The sequence below is a fragment of the Erigeron canadensis genome, chromosome 8, assembly GCF_010389155.1.
Source record: "Erigeron canadensis isolate Cc75 chromosome 8, C_canadensis_v1, whole genome shotgun sequence".
In the NCBI taxonomy this organism is placed as follows: domain Eukaryota; kingdom Viridiplantae; phylum Streptophyta; class Magnoliopsida; order Asterales; family Asteraceae; genus Erigeron; species Erigeron canadensis.
In genome coordinates this window covers 18,043,550-18,055,189 of record NC_057768.1, presented here as the reverse complement: position 1 = coordinate 18,055,189, position 11,640 = coordinate 18,043,550, and the positions used below count along the sequence as shown (strand labels likewise).

The 11,640-nt window shown below is 35.8% G+C and overlaps 1 protein-coding gene across 1 annotated transcript; it reads right to left on the bottom strand.

Annotated features, from left to right (window-relative positions):
• Positions 1-6,331: 6,331 nt before the first annotated feature.
• LOC122610360 lies at positions 6,332-9,901 on the bottom strand. The gene is made up of 7 exons (XM_043783354.1): positions 8,916-9,901; positions 8,587-8,851; positions 8,359-8,433; positions 8,083-8,254; positions 7,716-7,776; positions 7,160-7,597; positions 6,332-6,707 (listed from the first exon to the last, which is right to left on the bottom strand). Exons 1-7 carry the CDS (start codon positions 9,899-9,901, stop codon positions 6,332-6,334), a joined length of 2,373 nt encoding a protein of 790 aa, XP_043639289.1.
• Positions 9,902-11,640: the final 1,739 nt, after the last annotated feature.

The window sequence follows — 11,640 nt, the reverse complement described above, 5'->3', positions numbered from 1 at the left end:
AACGAGTTGGTGTTGTAGCTTACCGTTTGAAACTTCCACAAGAGCTTAGGAATGTACATGATGTATTCCACGTATTGAACCTTAAGAAGTGTTTAGCCGACGAAACAACATACGTTCCTTTAAACGAGATTCGAGTAGATAATGACTTAAGTTTCAAGGAAGAACCCGTCGAAATTATGGATCGGGAAGTCAAAAAGCTGAAAAGACATAAATATACTATCGTGAAAGTTCGTTGGAACTCCCGTAGAGGCCCAGAGTTTACCTGGGAGCGAGAAGATCAAATGAAGCTTAAGTATCCACACTTATTCGCTTAACTTGAAACCACAAACTAGTAAGTAAACTTGAGAACTTAGTGGTATGATACTTGACGCTTGCTATGTGATATGATGCTTGAAACTCAATGTGAAACATTCTACTTGATACTTAATGTGGATTACATACTTGAAACTTAACGTGCAACTTGATGTTTGGAAACTTGATGTGGATTCAAACTTGAAACATGATGCGAAATCTGAATTTCGGGACGAAATTCCTTTAAGTGGGGGAGACTGTAACACCCGTGAGTTGACCACGAAAACTTTTGAGTCAAAATAAAATTTTTAAACTTGAGAATGCGACCTCGCATTTAAAAAAAATGCCCTCGTAATTTTAATGTAGCATCGTATTTGTGTGGCCTCGTATTTCAAGTCTGGCATCGTATTCGTGGGTTAGCTTGGAACCTTCCTATCTAACCCTACATATTAATACTCTCATTCTCCCCAAACTCTCATTTTTCACCACCTTAGCCTCCTAGCAAAAACACACACAAACCCTTTGCTACCCCATTCTCCTTTACTAACCTATTATTACTACCTCACCATTACTACCCCATTTTACAACAAGTTTTATCAAAAATCAACCTTGTTTTGTTTAGAATAAGCTTCAATAACAGTGTTTTCACGTCCTAAACATCATTACAAACATCTATTTTACGGATTTAAGGTATAAAATCAAAACCCCTTTTTATGCTCTTCTTTTGTTATTTTTCGGTTTTTCTTTGAATCCACACACTACACACACCAAGTATTAAACTTTTTACGTCCAAAACGTTTAGAATCATATACTACAACTTTTGTCAAAGTTTCGTGTGATTTCGTTAACAAAATCTTGAGTTATAAGGATTTTTGTATACTTTTCATAAACTTTGTTCAAATGGGTTTTCGAGTTTAAGTCCGTTTTTTGAGTTTCCGACTTTAGGATTGTTTTCCCATCATATTAGGGAGTCTAAAAGTACAATTTGATATTAAAAACACCTTTCAGATCGAAATAAACGATTAGGGTTTCCCAGAATGAATTTTGGGGAAGAACAACCCAGTTTACGACCCCACCATTTGCGACCTCGTATTTCATTTGTGACCTCGTATTTTCATTTGAGACCTCGTATTTCAAATGTGACCTCGTATTTCATTTGTGACCCCGTATTTCCATTTACGACCTCGTATTTCAAATGTGACCTCGTATTTCATTTGCGACCTCGTATTTCATTTGTGACCTCGTATTTTCAAAATAATACCCAGATTTACTAGCCTCTCAAATCTAGGCTCTTAATTTCAGTTTTGTCTTTTAGTGAAATAAGACCCTAAATTCAATTTAAGACCTCAAGATCACTTTAAGACCTCGAATTTCAATCGAGACCTCGGACTTCGATTACTACCCCGATTTAGTCAACTTTAGTCAACCTTGGTCAACTTAGTCAATTTTGGTCAACGTAGTCTACTTTGGTCAACTTAGTCAAACTCGTAATTCGGTCAACGTTAGTCAAACTTGTAAATTTTGGTCAAAGTCAAACTCGGACGCTTTTGGACAACTTAGTTAACACTTGGTGGCACGTTATGAGCACACTTTCCTATAATGAATACATACTTAATTGTGATAACTTGTAACAGATTGATTGCTTGCTGATTTCTTGCTTTCTGATATCTTGCTTAGCTTAAACTTGTTGCTAGCTGTCAAGTGAGTCTTCGTAGCCCCTTTTTAATTAAGATTTGGGTTGAAAGAAATACAAAATGTGTTTTCATTTATTCCGTACTTGTTTTCATTTCTATTATATGGCTTTTAGACTACCGTATGATATTGGTACATTTTAGCCAAGTATATGACCGTAAGCGACTTCATATTGTTATTCACTTCAACCAGGTCTATGACCATAAGCGGCTTCATATTGAGATTCATTTAGCCAGGTCAAGAACCATAAGAGGCTTCATACTTGTATTCATTCTAGCCATGTCGACTTTAAGGGCACACTTATATCTGCATTCACACTATATGTATCATGAGTAGGTCTAAAGCCACATTCATACTACGTCAATTGAGTGTTCATATTTAACGGCATAAACATACTTATTCAAATGATAGACATTTTCAAGTAATTACTCAAGTAAACGAATTGCGATTTCAAATGAAGTTTCAAGTATACAAACATGATTTCAAACCTACGAACTCACCAACCTTTGTGTTGACTCTTTTAAGTATTCCTTTCAGGTATTCAAGCTAATCGTGGCTAGGAATGGTAGCATGGGACTCGTAGCAGACTGCAGGCTTAGGATTTGGAGTTTTGCATGCTTTTCTTTTATGTGCTAGTTGGCATTAGGCCTAACCGTTTCCCCTGCGTGGGAACTTATCTTACATTTTATTTTAGTGCTACGAAATTTATGTTTGTGAACTATGTTTTGCTCATTTGAACCATGTATTCGACTATTTATGCTTAATTTATGCACTCATTTAGCTATTCCTTTGTAACATCCATGTGCGCGCGTGACAGATTATCAAACGCACGAGCACAAGTACCAACAGAAATCGACTGTTTCATTTCTTTCGCCGAAGACAATTGTTTTCTCCATAATAGAAATATTCAACGAGGTCGCCTTCTCCTTTCACGAAATTTTGGCATCATTCACTCTTAGGCGATCCATTCTCACACATTGCATCAAACACTCTCAAAGAGAAAGAAACCAATTGACTTGAAAGATTTCAGCAGTATATTTTAACTTCATAACTACCCTACTTATTATTAACAAATTCATTGTTACCATATAATCTTCATGTTCTCACTATGCAAATTTCATCTTAACTTCTATTATCATGCCTCAAGTAGTCAAATGCTCATTCAAGAAAACTTGTCAATCAAAACCAAACACACATTCGCCATACTCCGTATGGTTTTTTATCACACAAATAAATAATCATCTTTATAATAGAATTTCCAATCTCTACGACTCTATGCCAGTATGTAACATGCATCCATTATTACATTTAACTTACCAATTTAAACATGTTACTACTCAATTACTTTTTATTATACTTTGTATGATCTTTCAACATATAATCTACACAAACATAATTAGACTATGAGTCTCCAACTCTACAACCTTATATTACCACACATTATGTGCCTTCATAACATTAATCAACCAATTAAATCACATCACTGCATAACTGATTCTCATCGTCATATCTCGTATGGCCTTTTAACACAATAATGATGCCACGGGTCTCACTACCCAATGGTCTTACCCCAAATAATAACGATGCCATAGGTCTCACTACCCAATGGTCATACACCAAATAATTATCACAACACATTAGCATACATTCCACGTTTGCCATGTATTTATCATACTTTTTTCTTTACAAGTGACTAACGACATATTAATTTTGCAAACTATTTCAAATTTTCACTTTTACCAACTCATAACCAATCATCCAAGCAAAACTTATGTTCTATCACATTCGCATATAAACAAGCAAAGTCACATTTTAAAATCACATTGTCAAACAAGGTCTCCAACCTATGGTTTCATACTAAAATACATTCATATTTAACGGACATAACTTGAGCTACTATAATATGTGATTATAATAATGATGCAGTCATTATTATGATTACTTATTATAACACCTTAAGTGAACTTCGCTAAATACTTCCATATATCACTAGAAACCAAACTATACATGTTATGTCCTAGAGGTGTAACAAGATACCAAAGTATAATGTACACAAGTAGTTGTAGAGAGGGGTGAATACAACTATTTCGTTTTTCCTTAACTTTCTTTTAAAAAATGTTTTAATTGATTCAATAAGTAGATTAACCAATATGAGTAATAAGAATCAATAAAACAGTAAAGCAGAAAATAAACATTCTTAGACACAGATTGCGTTTTTCAAATGTAATCCTTTATTAAGAAATAATCTATACAAATAATTACAAGGTTGTTGCGGAAACAAGATAACCTACAATATCTAAACAACCCTATGAAATGACAAACAACAATCAAATAAGTTCTCACTCAAGAGAAGCAGCCTAAGCTGACTTCTCACAAACCAAGCTGTGTATAAGTGCTGAGTGAACTTTTGTGAAGAATGATTCAAAGGAATGTCACACATATGCCTTCAAGGATTGTAGCTTTTATAGGCGAAAGCTTCAGTCCCCACACATATATATATTCGTATAAAATATATATATATATTTAAAGTACGAAAGAAAAAGATTAAATTTTTTTTTGATGGAACAGAACACAGATTAGGTTAAAATGAGATGAGAGAAAAATAAGAGAGTATGAAAAATACAATTTATTTGGGATTTAGGTTAAAATGAGTATATATATATTCGTATAAAATATATATATATAATACAATATGCTCGGTCCTATAATGAACAACTGGATTGTTGGAGATTGCTATGACACTTGTATTGTCACAAAAGATAGGAGTCTTTGAGGCAGTGACATCATAATCTTGTAGCTGAAGTTGCATCCACAAAATTTGTGAACAACTCTCAGCAGCAACAGACTCAGCTTCCGCTGTAGAGATGGAAACTGAATGTTGCTTCTTGCTAGACCAGCTTACAAGTCTATTGCCAAACAATTGACAAGCTCCAGATGTACTTTTTCTATCAATCTTGCAGCCTGCAAAGTTAGAATCTAAATATCCAATTAGATCAAATCCAGAGTCTTTGGGATACCAAAGACCTAGATTGGGACTACCTTTAAGGTATCTAAAGATTCTCTTCATAGCTTTAAGATGTGACTCTTTAGGATTAGCCTTATATCTTGCACATAAACATGTAGCAAACATAATATCTGGTCTACTGGCAGTCAAGTAATGTAGAGAGCCTATCATACCCCTATAAGCAGTGACATCAGTGGGTTTTCCGCTTTTATCTTCAGTAAGCTTATCACCAGTTCCCATAGGAGTTTTCATAGGTGAGCAATCACTAAAACCAAATTTGTTCAATAAATCTTTAACATATTTTCCTTGATTTATGAAAATACCATTTTTGGTTTGTTTAACTTGTAAACCAAGAAAATAGTTAAGTTCTCCCATCATGCTCATCTCATACTTTTTACACATTAATTCAGAAAACTTTTTGCAAAGTCTCTCACTGCTAGAACCAAAGATTATAACATCTACATATATTTGTACAAGTAAAATATCACCATTATATTTTCTCACAAACAAAGTCTTGTCAACATTACCTCTTTTGAACTTGTTTTCTAATAAAAATTTAGATAAAGTATCATACCATGCTCTTGGAGCTTGTTTGAGGCCATAGAGAACCTTATCAAGCTTAAACACATGATCCGGATACTTTGAGCTTTCAAAACATGGAGGTTGTTCAATATAGACTTCTTCTTCCAACTTCCCATTCAAAAAAGCACTTTTCACATCCATTTGATAAACCTTGAAGCCTTTGTGAGCAGAGTAAGCCAAAACCATTCTGATGGCCTCCAGTCTTGCCACTAGAGCAAAGGTTTCATTATAGTCAATCCCATCTTCTTGGTTGTATCCAAGAGCTACTAATCGTGCCTTGTTTCTGGTCACAACTCCTCTTTCATCCATCTTGTTTCTGTAGACCCATTTGGTTCCAATCACAGTTTTAGAATGATGAGGTCTTGGAACAAGTTCCCAAACCTTGTTTCTTTCAAACTGTGTTAATTCATCTTGCATTGCATTTACCTAAGATGGATCTGACAGAGCTTCAGCGACCTCAGTTGGTTCCAGTTTACTCACAAAATTGACAAACATGCAGAAATTGCATGTTACCTTCCTTCTTGTTTTTATACCAGATAAAGGATCACCAATGATTTGGTTGATTGGATGACTCCTTGTCCATTTAGTCACATGATGTGTATTGCTTGATTCTTGGACAATGGGCTGACTCAGATTAGATGGTTCAGCATGATCATCCTTGTGAGAAGGTTGATCAGCTTGAGATGGAACATTGTGATCTATGTCAGCTTAGGAGTCATTTGATGGAATTAGATTCACTTCTTGATTAGGAGTAGGATCAGATTATACATTTTCAAAAAAACTTAACTCTTCTTTTTCATTCAATTGCTCCCCCTGAGTTTGAGCATCATTGTTTTCAACTGGTGGATTAGAGGGAGGCTCATTCTCAGGAACATCCAGTTCTTCAAAATCAATATCTTTATCTTCAGGTGGAGAGCAAGCTGGCTTAGAGCAACCTTCATCAATACTTACATTTACAGAGTTTTCAATAGTATTTGTTCTCTTATTGTAAACCCTGTAAGCCTTCATCATTGTTACATATCCAAGTAGGATACCTTCATCTGCCTTTTCATCAAACTTTCCAAGATGGTCTTTCTGATTTAGAATGTAACAAGGACTTCCAAACATTCTAAGAAAACCAATTTCAGGTTTTCTCCCCCTGAGAAGTTCATATGAAGTCTTCTAGTGCCTTTTCACAATTAGAGATCTATTTTGGGTGAAGCAAGCTGTGTGAATAGCTTCAGCCCAAAAGTGAGCTTTGACATTGTTTTGTGCCATCATGGATCTGGCAGCTTCAATAAGAGTTTTGTTTCATATTTCTGCAATGCCATTCTATTGAGGAGTTCTTACTGCTGAGTATACTTGTGAAATACCTGTTTCACTGCAGAATGAGTTAAGTGTGACATTTTTAAATTCAGTTCCATTGTCACTTCTTAACTACCTAACAGGCCTTTTGTAGAGTATTTCAACTTGCTTAATGAAATGAATAATACTGTCAGCAGCATCACTTTTGTGCCTTAGAAAGAAAACCCAGGTATATCTTGAAAATTCATCAACAATGACCAAAGTATATCTCATCCCAGTGAATGAGAGGGTACTTATTGTCCAAACAGATCCATGTGAAGCAAATCTAAACAACTGTCAATGGTTGAGCATGACTTTAACTTGAAAGAGGCCTTGTGCTGCTTTCCTTTTTCACAAGAGCCACACAGCTTGTCCTTCTCATATTTGATCACTGGAAGACCCGACACCAACTCCTTCTTGTACAGCTTGTTGATGTCTTTCAAATTCATATGAGACAGCCTCTTATGCCACAACCAATTTAGCTCATCTTGAGTCTTTGACATGAAACAAACTTCTTTGGAGACAGTTGGATTTCTCATGTCAAAAGAGTACAAGGACTCATCTCTATTTGCAATTAACACCACATTGCTTTCTAAATCCAAAACTATTCCCTTATTAGAACGAAATCTTACTTCATAACCAGCATCACACAATTGACTCACACTTATCAGATGGTGCTTCAAACCATTTACATAAGAAACTCTTCTGAAAGTAAGGGGACCATTTGAAAGAATACCAAATCCTTCAGTTCTTCCTTGGGAATCATCTCCAAATGTAACACTGGGACCAGCGCTTGTCCTAAACCTACATAGCAGGGACTTACATTCGGTCATATGCTTGGAACACCCACTGTCCAAGTGTCAGGTATGTGCATCGTGATAGCCCTGCATTTGCAAAAAGATATTAGTTCATTTTGGGAACCCATCCAACGATGGGTTCACCAGAGCTGACCATAGGGTCTGACTCAGATTAGGAAGTAGAACTCATAATCTTATCACATTTAGAAACCCATTGTTGCTTAATTTGACCTTTACCAGATTTGAAATTCTTTTTAGCAACATTTAGAGTCTCTTGTTGAACAAAACCTTTGCCTACTCCAGATTTCTTGCATTCAACTTTTAATTTACTTTAATCAACCAAATTGGGATCAAACACTTGAGTAAGTAAATTAATCTCATTGGAAATCTCACCTTTTCTAGACTCCACATATTTTGAAATTATTTTGTCAGAGTCAGACTTGAGGTGGTTTGGATTAGACACAGATTTGATTGGTACAACATTTCCTTTAGAATCAGACTTCTCATTTTTCAACAACTTGTTTTTCTTCTTTGGAACACTATAATCTCTAACTTTCTCTTGTTCCTTTTAGACACACCATTGTTTGTTTTAGACTTAGAATTTGACACAGATTGAGTAATTGACAGTATTGATAAATCAAGAGTTTCCTCAGGATTTAATTCAATTACCCTATCAGATTCAGACACAGCTTCAGCAATGGTTTGACCAATTTTCTTAGGATCAATAAACCCAATACCAGACTTCTGAGCCAATATAATTGGTTTAGAGTTCTATCCTTTGGTTTGTATCTTGGGTGGTGAAGGAGGCTGATAACAAGGTTCCATGGCACAGACTTCACTGATAGCAATAGCTCTATCCTAGTCACCATCAAAAATAGCTTGAACTTGATGAGGAACTTGCACATTAACACATTTTGCAGCTCTTTTGGAACCAGTGCACCATGATTCAGTTATGTGCTTGATTTTCAAAAACTTTTCTTCTGAAGTTTTAGCTTCAGTGACCAAAATAGCATTTAATTGCTTTTGAGCTTTTACTTCAGATTCAAGTTTTTCAATGGTGAAATTCTTTGAGCTTACTTCTTGTTTTAAAATTGAAATTTCCTTTTTAAGTTCTTGATTAAAGTGTTTTTGCAAGAGAACCTCATCACCAAGTCTATTTAGCCTTGACAGTTTTTCATTGTCACACAGATTTGAAAAGATATTTACCTCAGGTGGAGCAGTCTGACTTGAATGCCTTGTGAGCTGACTCAGATTGCTGTTGAATCTTGACAAGATCCTCAACAAACTTTTCTTTAGCCATAAAGCACTTGGCATCCTTATACTTCTCATCATCAGAGGAAATGGCACTCTCAGCCCAATCTTTGGCTATCATACTCATCTCATCTTTTTCAACTTTCTTACTCAGCTCAGCCACTTGTGCTTTCAAGGCCTTGTATTTGGTCTTGAGCTTTGAGTATTTTTCATTTCTTCCACCTTTAAGTGGCACAGCTTGGGAAGACTCTTTGGATCTGCAATCACCAACCATGTGTCCAGGCTTACCACACTTGTAGCAAGTGACCTTGGACATGTCAAATGGCTTCTTGGTCTTATCAACTTGCCCACTTCTACCTTTTCCTTTGAATTTGTTGAACGATCTCCTTCTTATCCTTTCAGCTAACAAAGCCACTTCATTGGCTAAGTCCTCACCATCAGATTCATCACAATCAGACTCAGAACAAATAGAATTAGTGTTAGAAATCACAGGTACAGATTTATTGATGCATGGAATGATCTCATTAGAAATTGAACTAGAGTGTTCAGTCATAGATGCAACAAGTGCACTAGCAGGCTGACTATAAGAATCACCCATAGCAATTAGTTTCTCAGCTTCGGAACATTCTTGATTATGAAGTAAACCAAAAAGTCCAGGGAGATCAAGATCTTGATAAACAGAACTTAGTTTCACAGAAGAAATGTAATTATTCCATTTTGGTGGTAATGAGTCAAGAAATATACTTTTCAAAACTTCATTTTTCTTAGTGATTCCAACAACAGTTAAATCATTTACCAAAGCATTAAAGCAGGTATGAGTATCAGTTAAGGATTCATTTCTCAAAGAGAAAAATCTCTCATACCTCCTAGTGAGAGTAGTAATGGTAGATTCCATGGAGGTAGAGCAACCCTCAAACATGACAGTCAAAGTACTCCACATTTTCTTAGCAGTTGAACACATTTTAATTTAATGATAAATGTCTTTAGGCATAGCTTAGACAATGAAATTACGAGCTCTCACATCCAAGTTGGCTACTCTCCTATCCTCATCCTCCCAATCTGCCTTGTCCTTCACAATGGTTTTAACTGTGGCAGGAATGGTTGGAAGACCTTCCCTTACCACAGCTTCAACAACAACAGTAGTTGTAGGTATGTGAGGACCATCCGTGAGGATATCAAGCATTGTTATCAATGGATTCAAGGAACAAAGACATACGACATTTCCACCTACTAAAATCATCTTTATCAAACATAAGTGGTCGGGTAGAAGAACCATTATCTACAATGGATGACATAATGCTTTACACTTAACGAAAATAAGCAAGGATCAAGTCAAGTCAATTCTTAACCTGGCTCTGATACCACTTGTTATGTCCCAGAGGTGTAACAAGATACCAAAGTATAATGTACACAAGTAGTTGTAGAGGGGGTGAATACAACTATTTCGTTTTTCCTTAAGTTTCTTTTAAAAAATGGTTTTAATTGATTCAATAAGTAGATTAACCAATATGAGTAATAAGAATCAATAAACAGTAAAGCAGAAAATAAACATTCTTAGACACAAATTACGTTTTTCAAATATAATCCTTTATTAAGAAATAATCTATACAAAGAATTACAGGGTTGTTGCGGAAACAAGATAACCTACAATATCTAAACAACCCTATGAAATGACAAACAACAATCAAATAAGTTCTCGCTCAAGAGAAGCAACCCAAGCTGACTTCTCACAGACCAAGCTATGTATAAGAGCAGAGAGAACTTTTGTGGAGAATGATTCAAAGGAATGTCACACATATGCCTTCAAGGATTGTAGCTTTTAAAGGCGAAAGCTTCAGTCTCTCTTGGTGTCCAAATAAGCCACGTATTGTTCTTTTGTTGGACGATCAAAGGAATATTAAAACGTGCCTACCTCGTACCTGTGGTCCCCAAACCTATAGCACGTCATTTTGATCGTCCAATAAGAGTATGGACACGCATATGTAAATCTAACCACCAACAAAGATTCTAGGAACCTTCCTAGTCACGTCATACGTCCTTATCAACAAATCCAGGTTGTAATCTTCTCTAGATTATCAGACACAGATTGCTCATTTGTCAAGAGCAAATCTGTCTAGTTGTTTCCAAGCTGACTGCTAATCCCAAGCTGTCTTCCACCAACAACTTGATCTTCTACCTTCAATCCTCCTCTTTGACTTGGACTGAATGCTATGACCATTTGATGCAGCTTGAACAACACTTGCTTCCATAAGATATGACAATTACAAAGTATGAAGTGTAATCTGGGTCGCGAGCTGTGTCAGATTAGGCTTACCCAGATTACTATACAAGAACCAAAAGATTTACAAGTGTTTACATACACTTTTGATAATCCTTACTTTTCAAACTATGCATCTCAGACATTTGCCATTAAAAAGTGAGTTAAATAAAATAATATAAAAGTGTTAGTAAGGGGTAAATTTGAAATAGGTTTAGTAAGGGGTTTTCTGCCCATCGGGTATTTGAAATAGGCATTTCTACTTCGAGGGAGCTCTCTAGCGCGGACCCGGTTAAGACAACGTATGCTAGACCTCTCGCTGTCGAATCGCGACACGAAGTTTTCAGCGAAATTCACCTTTAAAAAAAACAAAGCTATGAGAAACATCGAATATTTTGGATAAACATGACAAAGAAATTGTGCATGAATAGCTAAAAGTTTAT